The sequence below is a fragment of the Nomia melanderi genome, chromosome 1, assembly GCF_051020985.1.
Source record: "Nomia melanderi isolate GNS246 chromosome 1, iyNomMela1, whole genome shotgun sequence".
Taxonomy (NCBI): Eukaryota; Metazoa; Arthropoda; class Insecta; order Hymenoptera; family Halictidae; genus Nomia; species Nomia melanderi.
The window spans coordinates 33,678,788-33,700,631 of NC_134999.1; the positions used below are offsets into that span (position 1 = coordinate 33,678,788).

Sequence of the window (21,844 nt, forward strand, 5' to 3'; positions counted from 1 at the left end):
GAATTATCATCACCGTAATTTTTCCGAACCAATATAGATAGTCACTTATCCAATAATTGCTAATTAGAAATAATAATTTAAAGAAATACTTTACGTTTTCGTTCACAATAATTTTAAATTTGACTAATTATTTAATGTAATTTTGGAAGTATTCCGTGCGACACAATCTGATAAATTTACCGCGGTTATTCCTTTTGCAATTCAAATTATAGAGACTCTTTGTACGCTTTCCTGAACACTTCAAGACTAGTTTCAGAAACTGCCGTTAGAGTGTTTCCTTGAAGTTATAGTTACCTATGTATTTTTCAACGTCGTTACCATTCTTAGGTTCATGTGATCACTGACATAAAACTTTAAGTTGTTAACGGCGGCAACGGTAAACCGTCGTACACGGAATTGAAAATATTGTTTTAATGTAAGTCTTTCCAGTAAAGTATTTAATACTTAGACTATTTTGGGAGCTGTCTTTGCGTCTAATAGACGTGCACGATACCAAAAAATAGTAAAAGATCTTAACGAATTTATTCTTTGACGCAAGACAAAAAATGCCACGAACGAAAGGTGCTCGGAAGTCGAAACAGAATCAACAAGCCGAGGAAGAATGTGATTTATTAGTAAGAGATTTTAAGAGACGAGCTCAGTTACAGATCTTAAAAATGGAGGCAGATTCGAAAATGACGATAAGAAGTTTCGAAACATTTATTGACGTTACTGTGTCTCGGATTCCGGCGGAGATACGGCAAATGACTCTTGGCGAAATACTTAGCTACGAAGCGGACGATCAAAAGGAGAATTGCACTGAAGTTTCGTCATCTGTCGACGATTGTTCATTACAACCGCCCTCAAAGGTAGCAACAGAAAAGAAAACTACAAAGAGAATTACTACTGCATCCGACGATGGATACGTGACGGAAGGAGTTACGAGATCTAGTCGTGCTTCTAAAACTATAAAAGATGTCGAATCCTCAAGAAACTTCAGAAGAACACGTAGCACTTCTCGAAACAGAAAGATAAATCTTAGCGTAGTTAATCAAGAAACTGTAAAGAAGACTAGAAAGGAACGTGGTAAGGAATCTATGAAAGCTGATAAATTTAAAACTCCTGCATTATTAAGGCCAGACAATAATGAATTTGGTCTTGTGACTCCAAAAGTTAAACCAAATACTCCATTAAATATATTAAGACGTCCACGGCAAGGGGAAATGGTTCTTAGTATGCAAGGCAGCCCCTTATTGGTCACTTCAATTGTACAAGAAAACTTTGCTAATGTTAATGTGCCTTTAAGCAATGGCAACGTAATATCTTTATTGCCTAAAGATGGATTACTACGTATGTCCACCATTCCAGCATTGGATACAGAAACCATGCGGCAGTTGGAAACTTTAAAAAGTCACATTGAAAAAGTTATTTCAACAAAATGATAAATTTTCTTAGAATATATTGTACGTGTGAATGTTATGAGTACCAATGGACAAAATAATTTAAAATTGGTCTGTTTGAATGTTTTTTTTAGCATAAGTAGAATAATAAGTGCCTTTGATATTTGAGCAACCTTTTCTATTACCTTTTACATATAATAATTACAAATGTGTTGTATATTAATATAAAGCTGAGTCACTAAGATACTTGTGTAAAGAAATGTTTCCAGAATTAACTGTTTGAAGCAGAATTTGTGTATTATATAGTTAAGATCATTATAATAGATGTATGATGGTTTATAATATTATAATAAAAATTAAATTTCCCAAAAGTTGTGCATACAACGAATTTCCGTTAATTAGCGATTTTAACAGACAATGCATAAAGGAAAAAAGAATTTACTAAAAAAGTATTTGAAAACTTTATTGATTAATTTTTGTCACATGCATATTTAAATTTATTAAATAAAATTTATCGCATCGACAAACGGTGAAAATTAAGGGCGCGTAGGTTACACATTTATATTTTAATGCACATGCGCGTAGAAGTGAATCTGTCAAATGAACCAAGCGTATTTGCTTTCTTCTACTTTATGATATTAATAGTGCTTTAAATAATAATAGTGTATAAAATTATGTACGCAGTATCGTAATATCGTTTCCTTCCGAGTAGTGCTTGATGCGCTTTTCTCATTGTACTACTATATTTCATCAGTTTCATTATTAATCGCTATATAACAAGTATTATAAATGTTTGAAAAATTATTAGAATGTCAAAGTACTCGGTATTGGGTTCATTAACATGGTTTTAAATTGAGTCAAATATTGTATCACTTGAAAAAGTATAAAGTGATATTCATTTTCTTTTTCTTCATACTTAACTCTATACCTCGCTAACATTGAAAGGTTCCAAGAAGACAACGAATTCACTGCTTTTAACATCTGTATTTAAATAATTTTTATATGAATGATTACATGTAACGGAATGTGAGATAACCTCCAACGAATTGTGCAACGCATACTTTAAAATATGATTTGATTGCAACCTGTATTAAGAGGTACAGGTGTCATGAAAGAAATAAATAACAATTTCTAAAGTAATATTGTGGTTACAATTTGGTCATATAAGTGGTCAACATATTTTAATATATATTGATTTGCTTCTAAGCGTATTACAAGGTATGCTTGTAAATCTGTTCAAGTAGAAGCAACATCATGGTGCGTGTAATTACGGTGCATAATTTCTTGGGACAAAACATCACTCAAATTGAGGAATCAACTGCAAGCTGCATAGCAAATGCATCTGGACGTGAAATGCTCCTCTTAGCACTTTCAACACATTGTGTTGAGGTATGGGAATTGACTGTGTCTGATATTAAATTACACACTGTGTTCCCAACAGTTGACATGATCAGTCAAATGATACATTGTGCTAAGGGTGATTATGTGGTCACATTAGAATCAAAATATGCTAGAGATACGACAATTAATAATCAGATTGGGAAAGCTGCTAATAATTTTGTTAGAATTTATGTCAATTGGGCTATAGTAAAAGATCAAAGTCAACCTATGCGTGCTAGAATAGCAGGACGTGTAACGCCTAGCTTAAATAGGCCACTCAATAGTTTAGAGATGATAGAGCTACCATTGAGTGTACAGCCCACATTAATTGCCTGTTGCCAAAGCACTGGAAATCTTTTAGTAGCTTCTGGAAATAGTGCTATTATTCATGAGTTTAAAATTGAAACACAGCAAGTATCTAAAATGAAATTCATAGACTTTGAGTCAAGACCATGGTCTTTGGGATTTTCATTCTGTCCTACGCACATGGAGATTGTAGAAGATTTCATTTCAGTCATGGATAAATCAAATTTATGCGTTTTTAGACTGACTAATTCAATGTATGAAGATATTGACCAATTGAGCTCTCTAACTTCTACAAATTCTTCATCTATTGATAAGACATCTATATCTACTGATTCATCCCTTGTGGAATATAGCAGTAGCATGGGAAATCAAGATGATAACACAGTATCACAAGTAACCAATTCAAGACACAGAAATTCTACTCAAGATCTTCATTTTGTTACATCAGAAACCAATGATATAAGATCTAAAAATAAAAAACGTAAGAACTCCAAAACAAGCATATGGTATAAACTAGAAACAGGAGATTTTAATGCAATTAAATGTAACAATAATAAAGGTATTATAGATTTGGATCGCTTAATACACAATGAAAAAGATGAATTACAAAGATTGATCAGCCAGGATGTTATTGATGGGAGTTCACAAACACTGACCATCAATTTTCCATCAATAAGTTTAGAAAGAGCAGGACCTGGGCATACTTTAAGCCCTTTTGTATTAAATCCATCAGATGTAAGAGTCATAATTAAAACAAATTCTCCTGATTTAGGTTGGTCAGAGAATTATACAATAAAAAACTTATTGTCTCTTAAAATTGTAGCACCTAACAATAATTCCAAACTTGATGGAAACTCTGAACTATTCAGCTGTTTATTGCTGAAACCGTTGTACATGAGAAAAGAATGCAACAGTTCTTGTCTGAAAAAATCAATTCTCAGGTCAGATAAGTACAGGTATTTGCAGGGTGTAAGTTGTTTCTTATGCACATTGCAAGAAGGTTACCTTTATCACTTTTCTGCCACCTGTTCCAATCCAACGGATGCAACTTGCATGACAACTTATCCATTTACCGCCCCTGTTAATCATGTAGCTTTAGAGCACACAGCTCTACACGCACTAACCGAAGCAGGTCTAGAATCGTATACCTTACGTTTGTCTCATCACGTCGCGAAAATGTCTAGCAACCTGGATAATTTTAAAGTTACATGTCCCAGTGTTGCCGAACCCATTTGCTTAATCGGCTTGCGACCATTTTTGGGGATACAACAACTACTGCACAGCAAAAGCTATCTAATTCTGTTAGCGAAAGCGGATAATTCATGGACACTGTACTCCTTAATCTTACCCAAACTGGAGAATTTATATTACGACATTTTGAATGCAGCGAGAAGTCATAAATCGTCCAGTCCTAGCACCTATAGACATTTGCTTGGTGAAGCCCATGCTTTGATACGTTTAGCGAAAGACACTGTGTGTAATTCTGTGGAAAACGATGACATTGACGACACGTCGAATAAAAATGGTTCGAAACTGAAAAATCTGTACAATCAGTCATGTGCACTTCTCGCTGATTATTATATTCGATCGGAGTACGAATCGGATTGGGATCTTTGCATACCGTATTATAAGATGTCGGGACTAAAACCCGCGGAAGTATTATCCAGAAAGTCGTGTAAAGATGCACCAGGTCTTGTTACTTTCCTAACAGAGATACTTCTAACGCTGAAGAGTGGTTCGGAGGCCGATGCCTTGTTCCAAGGATTTAATATCGTAGAAATGATCTGCAAACTGAAGAAAAACGATCTACTGAAACTAATTTTCGGTAGTCCCGTTTTGCGTGAATACACTACTGAAAAATTGATACATCTTTTATTATTATACGAAACTGATGAACTAGTTAAGCTGGCATTGGCAGTTTTATACATTCAAGCAGAGAAACAGGAACAAGCTGAAAAAATACTTGAACCAGTCTCAGCACAATGCATTAAAAGAGTGATCATCGAACATTGGGACTTATTGTTCGATATGACTGCCATGAGAAAGAGAAGCCCGATGATTCCAACGTTCTCCGATTTCGCTGGCATGTTGATGTGTCAAAAGAATACAACGTTCGCTGAAATCCTGATACAAATAATCGAAGACGATGGAATTTTGTCCCTGCACCAAATAATACAAGTATTTTTGGAGTATCTACCATCGAGGGTAGGTCGGGACGGGCACAATGCAGCGATGGCGTTGCAACTTTTCCTCGAAAAGTATCTGCACAACTACTTTAGTACAAAATTAATCGCAGACTCGTCTGTTATAAATAAAAATCAAATACGCACGGATTTTGCTTTGGTCGAGGCATTTAAGTTACTGGTACGCTCGTACCTGGGCAAACTGTCTCAGACCAAGGTGTACAAACTAGAGAATAAAGAGAGCCTAGACGAAAACTATACTAATTTCATATTTTCGAAGTTTAGACCCGATTACTTAGATAGAATGCCACCTTACGCGAAAGATTATCAAAAGATGTTAAACACGAACAACTTGAAAGATTTAGCGAACATTGATAAGACTGACTCGGAAAAAGCTATACCCGCGGAATTATTCAAGCTACAGTTGTTGCTGTCTTGCGATTTTGTACCGAATGAATGCTTGCACGAAGTGAGACAATTCCTTGACACGCAAGAAGTCGAAGGCAGCTTATCTTTAAAGACCCTGTGCATTCAGGATAGAGAGGAAGTAACTACCATTTTGATGGAAAATTGTCCTCAAGCTGTTGTACAATACGCAAAGGTACATTTTGTACTCTTTAGTTCATTGTCTCCGTTATCAATGTATTCCATTATTTTTATCATGAAATTTGATGTGATTCTGAAATTTTAGGATGTTTATACTAATGAATCTGAATGGAAGTATTTAATCGAATTAACACAAAAGAAAATTTCTGTGTCAAACATGCGACAGGAGTTGCATTGTTTGTACACGCAAATTATGAAAGGTAAATTACTCGGAAGTGTTGATTTCCTTAATTAATGTGTATTCGTTATGTTTAATGTATTCGTTCACATTTCAGAAATTCTAAATTATCTACCGCATACATTGTCATTAGATGGTTTACATCGTGTTGTTCCAAAAGACGACATGATTGCATTCCAAAAATGTACCGAAATGTGCACTCAAATTATGCACGCGGAACACGTTAAATCTTTAATGATGGAAACCGGACAACAACTTTTGTCAACGTTAAAATTATGAGCAACAGTCTTAACTAAATAATTGTATCGTCTTACGACGATAGTGTAGGTCCAATTCATTTTATCCATAAAAATATACATATATAAATATATCGCGAATACAACAACGAGCCGTGTTGTATGCAAATCATAGGAGAGATATATTCAGAACAGAGTATACTTAGTCAAATTTGTTATGAACAATAATTAATAATTCCTCATGTGATACGACATTTGCGAACTCCTATTAACTCGCAATTTATCGCTTACCAAAAGTTACTTGCTATTTTATATAGTTGTTGCATTGTCTATTCTGTATACATTTATGTCCGTTCGTTTTTCTATTTCGCTAACAATTTTTGAAATATTAGTCTCACTTCTATATTGTTTAGATATTTTGGTGGTAAATTTGCAAACAATTATTGTCTACTGCACAATTTCGCAACCATCATTACTATCTAGTCATTTACATGATATTTTAAAAAATGCACATAACTTGTGTTCCAATGTTTTTACAGTAATTATAGCTATGCACAAAATTTTTATGGACGAAGTTTTATCAAAAATTATGTCAAAAACGAAGACAAATACTACAGATAAAATTAATTCATATTATAACCAATTGTTGAGATGTTCTATATAGATATATTATATTGACTCTAGGCGTATGTTATCTTTCCCTTAGCCAATATCAAAATAAAATTAATTATAGAAAGTTCATATAGCTGTCAAACTAGTCAAACATATAAATCTCAGAACAGTTAATAGTGTTACACATCTATTCCATAAATTGCTTTACATGATGAAGTAAAAAATTCTGTAACAATAATTAGATATATTTAAATGTTTTCAATATTGAATTGAAAATTGTTTATATTTTAACTACTAAGGGTGAGGTGACGTGCGTTTAGAAAATCTAATAATGCTAAGATGGTTAATTTTTACTGAATTCGTTAATCGTATGATGTAGTATTTTCATCAATCTCTGAACGTTACGAGATATGTAACTTTAATGTGCCTTTAGGACTAACTTCTCTTTGTTACATATATAATATAATTCTGTTAGAAATGATCTATGATATTTATAAATTATGATAGAAATAATATATCTGTAACTCATATCATAATACTTCTTTACTATATAATTACACTTCGATAATGATATTAATTTAATTTAAAGGAAAATGGAGATTAATTTGTATATCTTTAAGGTCCTAAGGTTAATTATTTTACTCAGGGATTAATTCATTTTTATTGATTCCATAACAATTTTATGTACATATAATTTATAATCCATTTTCGATTTATATAAAAGGAAATAATAGAAGTTGTATACCTGTTAGAAATATTGAATCAAAACAACGTCTAAAAATATAAAGTATCGTAATCGGATATATAATATTGTTAAATTACCCACTCTTGTAGCAGTGAAATATCGAAATCATGAGTCTAATCGATGTTTATATACACATTTCTGAACTATTGAAAAATAGTTTTTAAGCATTTTATTTGTTACCATAAAAACTAAAAACGGTTTATACTCTTTCAACAAGTAGCATCAACAAGTTTGCATATCTTCATACAATCTCGAACTCCTTATTCAACCTCGCTAGATCTCTAAAATAAAAAGAGGCACTCGTTACACATTTAACATTAACATTAACATTAACATTAACATTAACATTAACATTAACATTAAAAATTTTATTGCAACTGTTTAAATTGTACCTGCTTTCTATGGCATCGATTAGATGGTATTTATACATCAATGAAAGAACAAGTCTTAATGTTGACCAAATAGTATTCGACATCGCTTTCGGTGAAAAGTTTTCACCCTGCGTTCCACGACCAGCTGCTTGTTGATTTAAAGCAGTTAAAAGATGTTCACCAGCTTCTCTACAAGATAACAAAGAATGTTGTACTTATTCAAGAATAAAATATTCGAATATGTGGAAACAAATCCTATTTACTTATATGCGCCAAGCTTGATACAAGAAATTCCCAGATTGTAGCGTGCTCTAATAAATCCGGGAGATAACTTCAAGGCACAATGGTATGCGTTTATAGCTTCTTCTGATTTTTGACCATTAGCTAAAGTTGCACCTAATCTATTCCATAATCTGGAATCCTTGACAAAATACGAAATTTTAAATATAACAAAGTAAGATAAATTAAATGGTATATAAGAAATTCGAATTTTGTACATACATCAGGGCGTACTTGTAACGCTGCCTGGAAACAATCGCAGGCTTTATCATATTCGTTAGATAAATTAAAAAGTACTCCTAGTCCGCATTGAACGTCAGCATCTATTTCATTCCGGGGATTTATTCGTGCTGCTTGAATATATAAATTTTTTACGTCCTCGTGTACATCACTAGAAGAAAAAAGCATAATGTTATTGTAATTGCATATATTGCATGTTATTAAGTAGATTGGATTCTTACTCAAACAAAATGGATGATACATTGTATCTTGAATCATTTTCTACGTTAGACTTTTTTGTTGTAAGATGTTTGTATTTCTCATTCTTTAATAACCATTCTTTTAAAGTTAAACATGCTTGATTCTGATAAGATTCGTTTGTGTATGAAACTGCAAGGGCCATAAGAGCAGCACCATTCATAGGGTCAATGGTCAAACAACGTTTCAAAGCTGGAATTGCTAATGGATCTTGTTCATTTTCAGCTTGAGTTTTACCAAGAAGTAACCAAGCTTCTGGATCATTTTCATTTTGTTTTACTGCTGCCTCAAAACAAAGAATAGCACTTGGTAAATCTCCAGCTTCTAATCTTTTCTTTCCTTCTTCTAATGGATTGGGTACATCCTTCATAGGATTTTCTTCGTGAAATTCATATTCTTTGAATGGATCATAATATGTCTCATACTCTGATAACCATGGATGTTTAGTGGATACTTCTTGAGAAGATATTTTCTCCCATTCATTTTGAAGTCGTAAAAATGCAGGATCAGTACTGTCTACTTCTAAAATACAAACTTTTAGTCAAAAAATTGTCTTATAAATGACAATGTTAAAAGCAGAGAATTAAATGAAGTTCATGACTGACCTGAAGATGCATTGTCTTTTTCAAATTCATCTATCCAATTACCAGCGACCGCCAATTCTTCTTCTCCTTCTTGTTTCATAAATTTCATAAATTTGGAATATGCAACTTTACCATGATCATTTTCTATTGTCTCAGTCGTATTTTTCTCATTAATATCAGTTTGTATTGCATCTATGCTATGCTCTATGTATTCTTCAGCCCATTTCGGTCCTAATCCTAATTCATGCGTTTGTTGAGTCACAACATTTGAATGCTGTTGTATGTTGGGATGCCAGATATCATCAGTATGGTTTTCCTATGAAAAATGTAAACATTTATTCCGTGGCATTCTAATGCTAATGCCATGGAGATCCGTAGGATAATAAATAGAATAATTACACTAAAATGACGTCCAGATTGAAGGTATTGATTTGCCCAAGCTGTATCTAAGCCAGTTAATTCTTGAGCTACTCCTGGAGCTGCTATAGGTGGATGAATATTGTGATCAATTTCTCTCATTTCTTGTAATAAATTATCCATTCTAAATGTCTGAGGACACGAAGCATTTTCTTCTAAAAATTGTTTAACTAACTGATCTGAATCTATAGGCTGATACGGCTCTATATGTCCAAACGGAGGATGTATTCCTTCTTCTTTGAATCCATGATCGTGTACAAAATGTGATGTGAGGTGGATTAAAGAACTAGGTCCACCACAGTCACCCTCAACTAATTCACGAAATGCCATTTTCACTTGGTATTATTATTCACCTAAATCAAAGTAAATACACTTTATTAACTTTGATAATATAGTTCACAGTAGTCCCTAAAACTTACACATATATTTGTAATTATGAACCTTCACACTTTGAAGTTTGAAATTATCATATCTAATAACACACAACAGAACACACAACCAAGTAATGAAATTTTATTAAGTGATCTTACTGTACGTATTTTTTTATTGAGATTACGCACTAAAGTAGAACGTAGTAAAAATATAAAACGATTATTGCGAAAATTGTATGTATAAGATTGAATTCAACTCGATCTGTAAGAAAATGACGACAAATGTCGCGTGCACGTGAAAGAGCAAAGTGCACAAACCTTTTCTTGTTAAAAATGTAATGTAATATTTGTAAAATACCGTAGATGTTACACTAAAAACGTAACTTTTTGTTAAACACTTTGTTGAACAAGATTGTTCATTGCCCCGACATCAGGCAATGTTGGTAATATCTATCAAATAAATTCTGCTGTATAATGGTGGGGTGGATGGAATTATCATAGCAAATGTACGTGTTAATGTTTGATACTAATAAGATGCATATCATAAAGACATTATGCATGAACAATTAGCGCATGAACGTCAAATCAATGAGTTGTTGAGTGTCGCAGTGTCGAATATCTTTTTCTAAAGTGGCTATACATTGTGGTCGTGTTAGTAAATGGTATATGCAATTGCAATTGTAAATTCGCAACTGTTAATATTTTCTTTCGATGATGGTTAAAAACCTTTCATTTGTTGAATAATTATATAACTAATTAAAAATTTTATGAGTATTATATCTGCATTTTGTCTCTTCGAGTATTTGATAAAGATGAGAATCTTGACGCCATAAATAATATAATTTTAAATAGCATACACTTTATAAGGGAAAATGATAGTTTACTTTATTGTATCCAAAATATATAAGAAAATATTAATAAAATCGGAAAGTATCCCTTAAATATTATAATTGGACAAAGTTATTGGAAAACATTCCACGTGCAAATCTATCGCAACGCCATCCTGTGATCAATGTGAGAGGAAACTCGTGGCTCACTCGGAAAACAAAGTAGTTTTGATTTACTAGATTCTTCAATCCCAGTGTTATGAAGAAACATGCACATTTCTTTCTTTTGATTTAGATGATTTTATGAGGAAATTTTCAATTCTATACACAAATATTTTAAGATGACTGATTTTGCGAAAGCGCAGCTTTTAAAATATGGTTGGACTGAAGGTATAATTTTGGAGTAATTTATCATGTTTTCTTAGAAATTATTCTGTAATTTTAATAATTGTTCATACTCTTGTCTTAAAACAGGGAAAGGTCTAGGTAAAAATGAAAGTGGTATCACAGATGCAATAAAACCAAAACTTAAGTTTGATTTAGCTGGAGTAGGGCATAAAGATGAAGATTGGAATGAGTGGTGGGCAACTAGTTTTAATAATGCAGCTAACAACATTATAGTTCAGCCACAATTGCATGGTGTATCCATATCTGTTTCAAATGAAAATGAAAATGAATCATTTAAAAAGCATTTAACCAAAAAAAGTTTTAGCTACGGAAATTTTCTTAAAACTTCCACACTTTTCAATGGCAACTCAGTGCAAGAAGATAGTGCAAACATTATTAAACAAGAAGAAGAAACAAAACTGGATATTAAACACGTATCTTTGACAGATGATGAGTTATTTAAAATATGTGGTGGTAGAACTGCTCACAAGGGTGCCAGACATGGACTAAAATTAAATGGTAAATTAAAAAGAATTGAAGAACAGGAAAAAAATTTCTTACAGAAAAATAGTAGTAAGTCTGAGAAAGATATATGTGATTCAGATGAGGATACTTTACCTATTAATCTTCCTTCTGAAGAAAAAAATATTCCAAAGAGTTCTAGAAGTTTAAAAAGGAGTAAAAAACGACTAAATGATTTAACACGTCAGTTAAGTACTTTATGTAATATAAGCGATACCGATAATACATGTAAAGAAAACACTTTTAATGATGAGAGTATACAAAACTCACAATCAAAACGGAAGAAAAGGAAAGTAAGAAAAGAGAGTTTTCTATGTCTGAAAAAAAGTATAAAGGAAAAGAAAAAAAAACATCAGAAGAATAAAAAGAATAATAAGCGTGGAGTACTTCACCAAATTGAGAAGGAACATATTAATATGTTAGATTCTACAATATATAGAGAGATTTCTTCCACAGACACTTCGATAAATCCCAGTGAAGACATAGATTCATTTAGTTGTCCAGAATCTTTAAATACAGATTTAAAAACCGAGGCAGATACATTAAATCACAAAATATCAAGGAAAAAGAAGGCAAAATTTCGTGCAAAAGAAAAAAGAAAAATTCAGAATATAATGGATGGTTTAGAAGCTGTTTATTTGAATACTGAAGATACTTCTGAAAAAATTAGTAATAAAAAGAAATTAGATACAGTAATAGAAACAATGGTAGGAATCAATATTGCGATAGATAAAACAGAAACAATGCAAAAAAGAAGTAAAAAGCAAAAAAGGGGTAAAAAGAAGAAACAAAGTGTAAAATAATTTTTAAAATAAAAATTTGTATAATACAATTATTATGCCTAATGTATTTAGCATATTTATTATCTCAATATACAAATCAATATTTTATAATACTTTTTTTATTAGTTTTTCCTCATACTCAACAAAGTAGTAGGAATTCCTAAATAAAAAACAAAGTTAATAATATAAATCTTTGGCAATATTTTGTATTATATTTAAATTTATTAAAAAATATGTACAGTATAATTAAAAAACAGTTGTACACAGAAGATGTACACACTATTAGATTCTTATGAAAATTGTAAATATTAGGTCTACCTTTTTAATATAAAAGAATCACGTTTTCCAATTTTTTAGTATATTTTTGTCTCTCAGTATTACATAATTCATTATTGGACACGTAAATATTTGATAGTTTGATAGATGTACGTAACAAATCGGTTGTACATTTATATGAATTCCTACAATTAATATAATTTTTTTATTTTTGTAATTAGCTATACTGTATATACTGACATATAGTTCGCCTTAAAAAAATTAAACGCGAGAATTTTTTTAATTAATATTCGATGTCAAAGATAAATAACGTTTCTTGCTAAAAAAGATAAAATTTGTTTGGAAACACAGAGGTGATGACCTTTATATAAGTACATACAGTAAACATATAATTTAACTACTGTATAGCACCAAATTTTATACCATACTAAGAGATTACAAAGTTTATTTTTATGAGCAATATATTTGTACAAAATAAAACAAATTTTCTAAGGCCACTAGGATACTCCGTAGAGTCATTAGTAATCTTAGTTTCGTTTACGCTAGTGAACGAGTCTCACTCGAAAAGCTTAATAAATAGTAGACAGTGAATTTGTTTTACATATTTGAGCTAATAATTGATTTCAATATTGACATCCTAGATGTATATTTTTTTCGGTAGGATCAAATCGAGAAGTGTAACTTATTTTGGATTTCGTTATCAATCAGATAATAATAAATGTAATTACCCAAATGTTTAAAATGCGATTACTGTTATCATTATGCTAGTCTTATTTAATGTGTCCCAATAGATTCTTGAAAAATGTAATATATACTATATTAATTATAATTAAATGTAATTATCGTATATGTTGGATTCCATAAATCGAAATTTTAAATGCTAATTGTATATTTAGTGATACTTAAATATGTATCCATAGCGCACTCTCATCAATTATATGGTATAGGGGACACATTCATTGAAGAATTGGATGGATGATATTACTTTTAATATTTGCGTAATGTTATCAATAAGGAGCATCGTTAAATTAAAAAATAATATCGTCTTCGAAACAATTGTGGTATCCATATAAATGGAAAAATATTTATATTATTTCATACGTGGCATTATGAGCATTCAAATTTTAAAGAAAATAAACTATTTGTTTATAGAATAAATTTATCAAGAGCTATTAACATGAAGTACAGTTAGCAAAATATATACAATTCTTCGAGAATGCGTATAAAAGAAATATCTATTTCAATGAAATATCTTTTCACAGAAGTCATAAGTGCAATATACTACACTTATAGCACATGAAATATGTATTTTCAATTATATATTACACTGTCATGTATATAGCAAATGTCATAAGTATTTCATTATAATAAGGAATGTAAATATATTGCCCAATAGAAGTTGTTCATATTTTATAAAAATATAGGAAAAATTTTAAACAAAATACAATTATTCAAACATCACGACATGTACATAATATCAACACATAGTACAATATGTAAGTCTTTTAATGAGATTCTAAAGGAAGCATGATAAGATTGAGGAAACCGTTTGGCAATCTACGGTACGAGATTCAATATGTTAAATTATCATCGCTCTTCCGTATGTTTTACTATAAATTTCTTATAATTGGCTATATTATTTGTATATAATCAATCGACGTATTTATGAACTATATTAATGAATTATATGTTCTTTGATTCTCGTGTAATTTCAAATTTCTTTAATGGAAGCTGTATAAATGCTTGATACTTAATCATCAAACTTTTATACATTTAGGCAAAGAATTTAACTGTTTATACAAGAAATCTAATTGACAGCGTTTCCTTAAAAACTACTGCTATTCAAATGGAAAAATAGTGTATAAAACCTTCATTAATTATCATTAAACGTCAAATACAAATCTTTCTTGCAGTAGAAATATACACCAGAGATTGTAGTGTTGTTAAAAGAAATCTAAAGGAAGCACAGTTTTTAGTTCAATATTTAAAAGTGTTTTCAGATCTATTAATAATACTTATGTAAATCTTGAATTACTCTGAGATAATATCCATTGGTCTACTTCAGATCTTTGTGTTCATTAAAATGTTAGTTTAGTGATGTTGTTTTAACGAACATTAAATTAACAATAAATAACAAGTCCAATATTTAAAAATATTAGATGATAACATAAATAAGTTCGGGTGTAAGTATGAATATGTCTTAATTATAAAAATGTAATTATGACTTATTACAAACATGTATAATTGTAATGGACAAGAAGCCAATTCTGATCAATTTATATCTAGCAGTGCTAATGTTATTTCACTGATTTATCAAAAGTCATAATGCAAAAGAAAATGTTGAATATATCCGAACGTATTTATGTTACAACCCAATACTAGTTACTTCAAACACATTTGTTCGTAGCTCTTCGTTTTACTATATAATATCCAACATTTCTACCATTTCTGCTCAATGTAATTGATTTTTTATCAGTATGGGTATGAGTAATGCAAGGTAGATTTGTATCATGTAATTTGTTCCAAATTACATACATATTAGATGCATTTACTTTGTGTGCTGTGATAACATTTTTTAACATACAAGGATCCAATTTCCTTGGTACATAACTGAAACCGAGATGATTTACAGGCCGGACTTTGGCACGTTTCGCACAAAGACCTGTGATGTAAACATCTTCTAAATGAAGTAATGGCATTGTTAATGCTGCTCGATATAATTTAAATGCAACGTCTAGACTCATTACATATCCTGTACCTGATAAATAATTAGGATATATTTTTTCTGAATACATATACTTTGGTGTGTACCTAGTGAAATATATTAATGTGAATTTTAATAACAGATTTCATTACATACAAGTATACTAATCCCCTGTTACTTACCATTTGTTATGTGGATCTAGAATAGGTTTCGCATTGCAAATAAGAGATCCTAATAGTGTATTAGTAGATTGGGATCTGGATTGTAATGTTTTCATTAACATAAGAATATTTACAAACATGTCATCATCAGTTTTCATTAGATATTTAGCTTCTTTACAATTGGATGTTATCCATTTCAGCATCATAACAGACTTTAATGTTAAGTTATTATATGTATCATAAAATTTTTCTTGAATAATATCATTATATTGTTGACTTTCTTCTGCTATTATATTCTGTAAAACAGTACAGCTGTCAAATTCATGTTTACAACTTTAATTCATGAACTCTCTTTAGATACTGGTACATACATTAAGCGTGTCATTGTCACTTTGTCCCAGGAGAAATGTCACTTTTACTGTTGAATTATATACATTATCTAAAGCACTTTTATTAGCCCATGTATTCCTTATAGCTGTTCTAGCTTTGAGATTTCCAACAGCAGAACAAATAACTATTAGTAGATATGGTGGTGGAGAACAAATACCAATAGGATTCAAAATTGATGTTGTATTCTCTGGATGAATGTATGTACACAGATCTCTGGAAGTATTATAAGTCCATCCGGGCAACTGTGCTGTAAATGAATGTGTTTAAACACATGTGCTTCTTTTTTTGTGTATAGATAAATTCATAAGTTCTTTTTTCATAGCTTTTGCTTTTATACATGCTAGAAGAAAGAATTGCCCATTCAACTTTAGCAATATTCAAGCGCACTACAATAAATACGTAAAAGAAGAAATGCCAAATAATTTATGCTACCAATAATTTTACTAATTTAATTTATGTTTGTCTTCTACTAAATGCCTATGAACTTTGAAATAACACAGAGAATCTGTGTTTATTTCTATGATGATGACATTTGTTTATAAATTCTTTATACTTCTAATTGTTCTTATTCGTAAACTATATCTATTAATCTATATTAATTAATAATTGATAATTAGAAAATAGAGAATAAAAACAAAATCAATGATTAAGACTGATTAGTTTATAATTACAACAGGATTCCAAGCACTGTTAGTGAATGCATACCCAGGGATGCTACCAAATGCGTATCACCAATAGACTTTGCAGGGGACGGAGTCTCACCTAAGCCTGAGAAAGAGCTTTGGGCAGAATGATATGCTGGTACATATAATAAACCTAGTGTAGCCAAAATAACAAATCCTACTGCTAATCGTTGAACAAATGATATTTTTCCTTTAACTGTTCCATTACTATTTATATTGGTGGCTGATGGTAATTCCAATGGCAACAGCCGCAATCTATCCATCTAAGAATAAACAACATATATTGTTCAATATTAAGATTATAAAATATACAACTAAATGTAATATGACTTATTACTATTAAATAAGATTTTCCTTTGAGTTAATGTTTATTAAAGTCAATATTGACATTCAAAAGGTCGACAAACATCTCACATAATGTTATCAAATCATTAATGTCTTGGTTTCAAAATTAAGAGTGCAGTAAATCAAAGTATAATTACAGATTTAAGTATGGAGAATTATAGAGAATAATGAAGAAACGAAAATACTGTTATAGCATACATAAAGAATCTTGAATATTCTTGTTGTATTTATAAATAGTTAAAATTACTACGATAATACTATATTTATTAAAAAATTATGAAAATATTTAATTCAAATATAGATGTTTAACACTGTGTGTTCAATACTGTTAACAGTGCTGATTATATGCAGGAGTATTATTTAATATCTCCGAAATTGAAAACTCGCTTTTTCTTGCAATAAATAATGTAACGCATAGTAAAAATTCAAAACAAACAATATAATCCAACTACTAAACGAGATATATAGTAAACAATCTTACCTTTGAGATGTGATTGCGTTACGCTGCATTTGGCAGCACTCCATTTACTACTCTCGTAAGTTTGAACTTACGATTCGTAAAAAGATATCATGTGATTTTGTTAATACATTTTTGTAGTCGACAAGTTAATAAAAATAAAGGGTTCTGTTCCAATACAGTTCAATGCCTCGCATCGACTCCTACAGTCACCAGTGTTACTGGCACTGTAACTGCGCTATTCCCTCATTGTTACTACCAATGAGAAATAGGATAGATTTGACACCTCGCGGGACTTCGTGTGCGAGGTCTAAAATACCGATCGTGTAAAAAAAGCGCACGTTTTACTATGTCTTCTACGAGGTGGAGTGGCAAACTTAAGAATCGATGTAAATCAATTATATTGTTGGTGTGATCACAAGTTGCAGTATCTACATAGCTGTTCTTGTTTTTATAATTCTAGTATGTGTACGGTAGATGGCTAGAAAGTAGTTTTACTCCATGAGCAACAGTACCTGTCAAGAGAAGTTATATCTTTTTATGATTTTGATTTGTTATAGTTGATTATTGTAATCTACATTTGCGACATCATTATTGGCGATTATAATTTCCAACATAAGTATTGCACAACACTATCATTAGTAGTGACATTAAGGAAGATGAAAAGAAAGTAAAAAATGGTTAAAGTTTATATAGAAGGTTGAACACATTGACAGCTTTAATATGAGCTATTCACACTTGTAACTTTTATTCCGTTTATTTTAATATCTCTAAAGTACAAATGAATATATGTTTTTGATAAAAAGAAGTGAAATTATCATTTATATTAGTAACTAATCTTCAGTCATGATCAAAGCTATTCTAGTATTCAATAACCATGGAAAACCTAGACTCTCCAAATTTTATCAGTACTTTGTAAGTATGGTAATACAAAGTTATAATAGTCATTATTGGTCAAGACTTACTGAAATAACATTTTCTTCTTCAGAATGAGGACATGCAACAACAAATTATAAAAGAGACATTTCAATTAGTTTCAAAAAGAGATGATAATGTCTGCAACTTCCTGGAAGGTGGAAGTTTAATCGGTGGATCTGATTACAAACTAATCTATCGCCATTATGCAACATTATATTTTGTATTTTGTGTTGATAGTTCAGAATCAGAGTTGGGAATTTTAGATTTGATACAAGTTTTTGTGGAAACGTTAGACAAATGTTTTGAGAATGTATGCGAGCTGGATCTAATTTTTCATGTAGATAAAGTTCATTACATACTAAACGAACTGGTGATGGGTGGAATGGTTTTAGAAACTAATATGACTGAGATACTTTCAAGGATTGATGATCAAAACAAATTGGAAAAACAAGAGGTATGTAGTCCTTTTAGTACATAACATTTGAGAAATGGACATATGTTTGAATGTTCAAGCTTTAGTTGTATAGTTGATGAGTATTTAAAGATAACAGATTTTGTACATAAAATAGCAGTGCACTGTGATAAAATTCAACTCGATAGAGTCATACTTGTGTTAACTAATTTTTAAAAACATCCCTTAACTTTTTGGGCCCAATTCAATAGCAATTGAATACATAATGTTGGCAATATAGATTTATAAGTAGAATGAGATTTAAAGTTCATCGAGCGTAGTTATCTGGGCTTGAAGAAGTTAACAGCCTATAGCAGTTTATTCGTTAGCTGTGCATGCATTGGAATGTTTCGTAGAGCAGTTTCATATGGTGGTAGGACTGATTTACCTAACATGAATTTTAGGGAACTTACAAATCAGGACGATCTTGCTCACCTCGTCCGTTTGTCCTTCTGGGGCCCCCTCCCTAAGTAAATCGGCAGTAAAAAAATCAGACCATTTTGTACACTCTCATTCCTATATATAATTTATCTGTGATCTCTCTTTTTTTTTTACCAAGAATTTCAAAACATAAGTCTTTCGTAGCTTTACAAGACAAATACTCATAACACGCATGGTGGTGCTATTGTTTGTAAATGTCTGCTCGGATAACAGTGCCTTAATGCAAATGTATACGTCGCTATGCTCGAAGAATAAAATATGTACTGCGTAGCTACTCATTTGTCTTTACTTCTACTATTTAACTTAAGTTCGATTGAATCCTTAAAATTTCTCCGTTTTCCATTTTTTCCATCCATATGGTATGTGCAGGCAGGAATCACAGCAGCGCCGGCGCGTGCTGTTTCTGCTGTCAAGAATATGAACATACCGCAACAGATAAAGGATATGAAGTTGCCTGACTTGCCCCAGGCTATAAAAGATCTCAAATTCTGACCAGCCGTTACTTCGTTGGCCCCGAGCTGACTGGTTTCCTCTACAGTTTCGAGTGCAAGCAATACCACAACAAGGGTTTTTTTTCCTTCCCTACAATTGAATGAAAATGCACCAATACTGCCTACGAATTCTCCATATGTTTCTTCTCAACAGTACCAGAATTAAAAAGTGAAGATTGTTTTGTCTGTGAAGGTTCTTAGAAATCATTTCATGACAGTGAAGAGGATATTTCTTATGAAATTTTAGAAAATACTCATACCTGACTTTAATACAGAAGAGTTGGAGTAACTGAATTAGAATTTTCAAGATCTAAAAGAAAAGGTAAAGATTTATAAATCTAGAAACTATTGATATTGTATTCACAAAAGTTTTATCATTCCTGTATGATACTAAAAAAAAAAAAGTATGTTTCCATTATAGTGTAATCCATGAAAATGCATTTTCTTTGCTATATTCAAAGAAGTATCTTTAATGTTATATTATTTGTGAACATCTTCTCATTCAATTATCAAAAATGTTAGATATCAATGTTATATTGTATCAGAAAAAAAATTTAAATAAATATTATAATTCTGCATGATAACTTTTATTTTTCAAGGAATCACAAGGATTATCTGATTAACAGCTTTACAATAACAGAAGTACAAAATAAAACATTATTTTCTAGATATAGCAATTTCATTCCTAAGTGTAGTCCATACATATCCGGTACCTCTTTCTGTGAGTGGTGGTGGATATGGTGTATTTTTTAGTTTATAGTAATCTGATGGTGCATGCATTACAAATTCCATGCACTCCAGTTTACGTGGGAGATCTTCTTCTGGACCTATAATGTACGTTTCAGGACTAAACCCTTCATCCGGTGGTGGGCTAGAAACAAAATACATACATATTATCATTATTTTCTTTCTTCTTAAGAGTAATGAATTAATTGAAATAAAGATATGTATATATTATACCTTGCTGTGGTAGGCAAGAGCCAAGTAACAGCAGCACTTTTTTCACAGTACTGATCAGTGAGCAAGCCACGAATTTGGGCATAATAAATTCCTCCATCGATATCTTGCATAGAGACTATATCACCCACTTGAAAATAAGTGCCTTTATAGAACACATAATTACTTGTAACCGGAGTTGCTGTGGCTGTTGGTGCTTTAACTGGCTAAAGGAAAAAAGAAATAAAATAAAGAAACAAGGTAGAATGTAGTTTTTCGATGACTAACAATTTTTTATGAACATACAGTTTTTTTGAATAAATTTCTTCGTCCTTTCCCTTTAGGTACTACTTTGTGCGGTCCAGCAGACTTTGAGTTACAGTATCTCGTGATCCTTGTACTTCTCCTGGTAGGCCTCAACGAACCTCCCTTGTCCTCATCCTCGGTTTTCGCAGTTGAATTCGCTTCGGAATTTCTCTCCTCCTCGAGACAAGCATTGCAAAGGTTACCGGCTTCAGTTGAGTGCCAAAGCGGGGTCTCTCGAGTCCCACACTTAACACATTCAGGTTTGCTGCCGAGAGGCATTGAGTTCTAACTAATTCGATCTCATTAATTATTCATTCACCGTCAGTCAACGAACGAATGTTTCTTTCAATCTGGACCGCGATCTTTTGGTCGATTGAGTTTCACTCAATCTCATTTTGACTCGAAACTTAATTATATGAAATAAAAGTAAAAGTTAACAAGTTTCATGTACGTACGTGCATTTCATAAAGAATAAAGGATTACTGAAACGTTTAATTAGAACGCGTTTGTGAACATTTTCCACGTTTGTTGTGTACAACAGGCGATTGTATACAAGTTAGTTACACAGTCGAACAGTGCGTTCAAAGTATAAAATCCCTAGCATTCAAACGTGAAGCAAGTCACATGAATACTGAATAGTTTT

General features: G+C 31.4%; 7 protein-coding genes across 24 annotated transcripts; 4 read left to right on the forward strand and 3 right to left on the reverse strand.

Moving 5' to 3' along the window:
- Nucleotides 1-318: 318 nt before the first annotated feature.
- borr (borealin-related) lies at nt 319-1,793 on the forward strand. Its single transcript, XM_031988583.2, has 2 exons — nt 319-415; nt 539-1,793. The coding sequence occupies exon 2, from the start codon at nt 546-548 to the stop codon at nt 1,419-1,421; it is 876 nt and encodes a 291-aa protein (XP_031844443.1). The 5' UTR covers nt 319-415; nt 539-545; the 3' UTR covers nt 1,422-1,793.
- A 151-nt stretch (nt 1,794-1,944) lies between these two features.
- Nucleotides 1,945-7,347, forward strand: LOC116432148 (BLOC-2 complex member HPS3). Of its 2 annotated transcripts, XM_031988566.2 has the most exons (4): nt 1,965-2,055; nt 2,624-5,849; nt 5,940-6,054; nt 6,130-7,347. In XM_031988566.2, exons 2-4 carry the CDS (start codon nt 2,634-2,636, stop codon nt 6,309-6,311), a joined length of 3,513 nt encoding a protein of 1,170 aa, XP_031844426.1. In that variant the 5' UTR covers nt 1,965-2,055; nt 2,624-2,633; the 3' UTR covers nt 6,312-7,347. The 2 variants fall into 2 exon arrangements, with proteins under 2 accessions (XP_076224886.1, XP_031844426.1); XM_076368771.1 differs by having other exon boundaries at nt 1,945-5,849.
- A 409-nt stretch (nt 7,348-7,756) lies between these two features.
- Pex5 (peroxisomal biogenesis factor 5) lies at nt 7,757-17,077 on the reverse strand. 10 transcript variants are annotated; one of them, XM_031988577.2, is made up of 8 exons: nt 16,936-17,077; nt 9,736-10,106; nt 9,358-9,652; nt 8,737-9,274; nt 8,498-8,666; nt 8,260-8,417; nt 8,018-8,185; nt 7,757-7,906 (listed from the first exon to the last, which is right to left on the reverse strand). In XM_031988577.2, the coding sequence occupies exons 2-8, from the start codon at nt 10,081-10,083 to the stop codon at nt 7,867-7,869; spliced, it is 1,716 nt and encodes a 571-aa protein (XP_031844437.1). In that variant the 5' UTR covers nt 10,084-10,106; nt 16,936-17,077; the 3' UTR covers nt 7,757-7,866. The 10 variants fall into 10 exon arrangements, with proteins under 10 accessions (XP_031844437.1, XP_031844436.1, XP_031844432.1 ...); XM_031988576.2 differs by lacking the exon at nt 16,936-17,077 and adding an exon at nt 11,009-11,155; XM_031988572.2 differs by lacking the exon at nt 16,936-17,077 and adding an exon at nt 10,982-11,128.
- LOC116432151 (uncharacterized) lies at nt 10,484-12,692 on the forward strand. Of its 3 annotated transcripts, none has more exons than XM_031988581.2 (3): nt 10,484-10,630; nt 11,247-11,341; nt 11,426-12,692. In XM_031988581.2, exons 2-3 carry the CDS (start codon nt 11,293-11,295, stop codon nt 12,661-12,663), a joined length of 1,287 nt encoding a protein of 428 aa, XP_031844441.2. In that variant the 5' UTR covers nt 10,484-10,630; nt 11,247-11,292; the 3' UTR covers nt 12,664-12,692. The 3 variants fall into 3 exon arrangements, with proteins under 3 accessions (XP_031844441.2, XP_031844440.2, XP_031844438.2); XM_031988580.2 differs by lacking the exon at nt 10,484-10,630 and adding an exon at nt 10,640-10,786; XM_031988578.2 differs by lacking the exon at nt 10,484-10,630 and adding an exon at nt 11,024-11,173.
- On the reverse strand, nt 12,811-18,061 carry LOC116432152 (beta-1,3-galactosyltransferase 1). The gene is made up of 5 exons (XM_031988582.2): nt 17,683-18,061; nt 16,879-17,119; nt 16,155-16,420; nt 15,805-16,079; nt 12,811-15,729 (listed from the first exon to the last, which is right to left on the reverse strand). Exons 2-5 carry the CDS (start codon nt 17,117-17,119, stop codon nt 15,306-15,308), a joined length of 1,206 nt encoding a protein of 401 aa, XP_031844442.1. The 5' UTR covers nt 17,683-18,061; the 3' UTR covers nt 12,811-15,305.
- Nucleotides 18,062-18,130: 69 nt separating this feature from the next.
- or (AP-3 complex subunit sigma-2 or) lies at nt 18,131-20,380 on the forward strand. Of its 2 annotated transcripts, none has more exons than XM_031988584.2 (3): nt 18,131-18,573; nt 18,647-19,030; nt 19,838-20,380. In XM_031988584.2, exons 1-3 carry the CDS (start codon nt 18,505-18,507, stop codon nt 19,958-19,960), a joined length of 576 nt encoding a protein of 191 aa, XP_031844444.1. In that variant the 5' UTR covers nt 18,131-18,504; the 3' UTR covers nt 19,961-20,380. The 2 variants fall into 2 exon arrangements, with proteins under 2 accessions (XP_031844444.1, XP_031844445.1); XM_031988585.2 differs by lacking the exon at nt 19,838-20,380 and adding an exon at nt 19,432-19,768 and having other exon boundaries at nt 18,198-18,573.
- Nucleotides 20,381-20,518: 138 nt separating this feature from the next.
- On the reverse strand, nt 20,519-21,812 carry LOC143174677 (GATA zinc finger domain-containing protein 1). Of its 5 annotated transcripts, none has more exons than XM_076368903.1 (4): nt 21,657-21,812; nt 21,202-21,466; nt 20,920-21,122; nt 20,519-20,830 (listed from the first exon to the last, which is right to left on the reverse strand). In XM_076368903.1, exons 1-4 carry the CDS (start codon nt 21,665-21,667, stop codon nt 20,617-20,619), a joined length of 693 nt encoding a protein of 230 aa, XP_076225018.1. In that variant the 5' UTR covers nt 21,668-21,812; the 3' UTR covers nt 20,519-20,616. The 5 variants fall into 5 exon arrangements, with proteins under 5 accessions (XP_076225018.1, XP_076225019.1, XP_076225021.1 ...); XM_076368904.1 differs by having other exon boundaries at nt 21,202-21,378; nt 21,657-21,775; XM_076368906.1 differs by having other exon boundaries at nt 21,202-21,375; nt 21,657-21,761.
- Between the last annotated feature and the right edge of the window lie 32 nt (nt 21,813-21,844).

What these genes read in the sequence shown, in the direction of transcription:
- LOC116432151 (XM_031988581.2), top strand. Translation starts at nt 11,293, where the DNA reads ATGACTGATTTTGCGAAAGCGCAGCTTTTAAAATATGGTTGGACTGAA. An exon ending in AAAATATGGTTGGACTGAAG is followed by an intron (nt 11,342 to 11,425) that starts GTATAATTTTGG and finishes GTCTTAAAACAG; the next exon opens with GGAAAGGTCTAGGTAAAAAT.
- borr (XM_031988583.2), top strand. Translation starts at nt 546, where the DNA reads ATGCCACGAACGAAAGGTGCTCGGAAGTCGAAACAGAATCAACAAGCC.
- LOC116432148 (XM_076368771.1), top strand. Translation starts at nt 2,634, where the DNA reads ATGGTGCGTGTAATTACGGTGCATAATTTCTTGGGACAAAACATCACT. An exon ending in CTGTTGTACAATACGCAAAG is followed by an intron (nt 5,850 to 5,939) that starts GTACATTTTGTA and finishes CTGAAATTTTAG; the next exon opens with GATGTTTATACTAATGAATC. An exon ending in GTACACGCAAATTATGAAAG is followed by an intron (nt 6,055 to 6,129) that starts GTAAATTACTCG and finishes TTCACATTTCAG; the next exon opens with AAATTCTAAATTATCTACCG.
- LOC116432152 (XM_031988582.2), bottom strand. Translation starts at nt 17,119, where the DNA reads ATGGATAGATTGCGGCTGTTGCCATTGGAATTACCATCAGCCACCAAT. An exon ending in GCATTTGGTAGCATCCCTGG is followed by an intron (nt 16,421 to 16,878) that starts GTATGCATTCAC and finishes ATTCATTTACAG; the next exon opens with CACAGTTGCCCGGATGGACT. An exon ending in CTAGATCCACATAACAAATG is followed by an intron (nt 15,730 to 15,804) that starts GTAAGTAACAGG and finishes ATATTTCACTAG; the next exon opens with GTACACACCAAAGTATATGT.
- or (XM_031988584.2), top strand. Translation starts at nt 18,505, where the DNA reads ATGATCAAAGCTATTCTAGTATTCAATAACCATGGAAAACCTAGACTC. An exon ending in CCAAATTTTATCAGTACTTT is followed by an intron (nt 18,574 to 18,646) that starts GTAAGTATGGTA and finishes TTTCTTCTTCAG; the next exon opens with AATGAGGACATGCAACAACA. An exon ending in ACAAATTGGAAAAACAAGAG is followed by an intron (nt 19,031 to 19,837) that starts GTATGTAGTCCT and finishes TGGTATGTGCAG; the next exon opens with GCAGGAATCACAGCAGCGCC.
- LOC143174677 (XM_076368898.1), bottom strand. An exon ending in GAAATTTATTCAAAAAAACT is followed by an intron (nt 21,123 to 21,201) that starts GTATGTTCATAA and finishes TTTTTCCTTTAG; the next exon opens with CCAGTTAAAGCACCAACAGC. An exon ending in CTCTTGCCTACCACAGCAAG is followed by an intron (nt 20,831 to 20,919) that starts GTATAATATATA and finishes TTTTGTTTCTAG; the next exon opens with CCCACCACCGGATGAAGGGT.
- Pex5 (XM_031988577.2), bottom strand. Translation starts at nt 10,083, where the DNA reads ATGGCATTTCGTGAATTAGTTGAGGGTGACTGTGGTGGACCTAGTTCT. An exon ending in GTATCATCCATTTTGTTTGA is followed by an intron (nt 8,667 to 8,736) that starts GTAAGAATCCAA and finishes TTTTTCTTCTAG; the next exon opens with TGATGTACACGAGGACGTAA. An exon ending in CGTTACAAGTACGCCCTGAT is followed by an intron (nt 8,418 to 8,497) that starts GTATGTACAAAA and finishes TATTTTGTCAAG; the next exon opens with GATTCCAGATTATGGAATAG.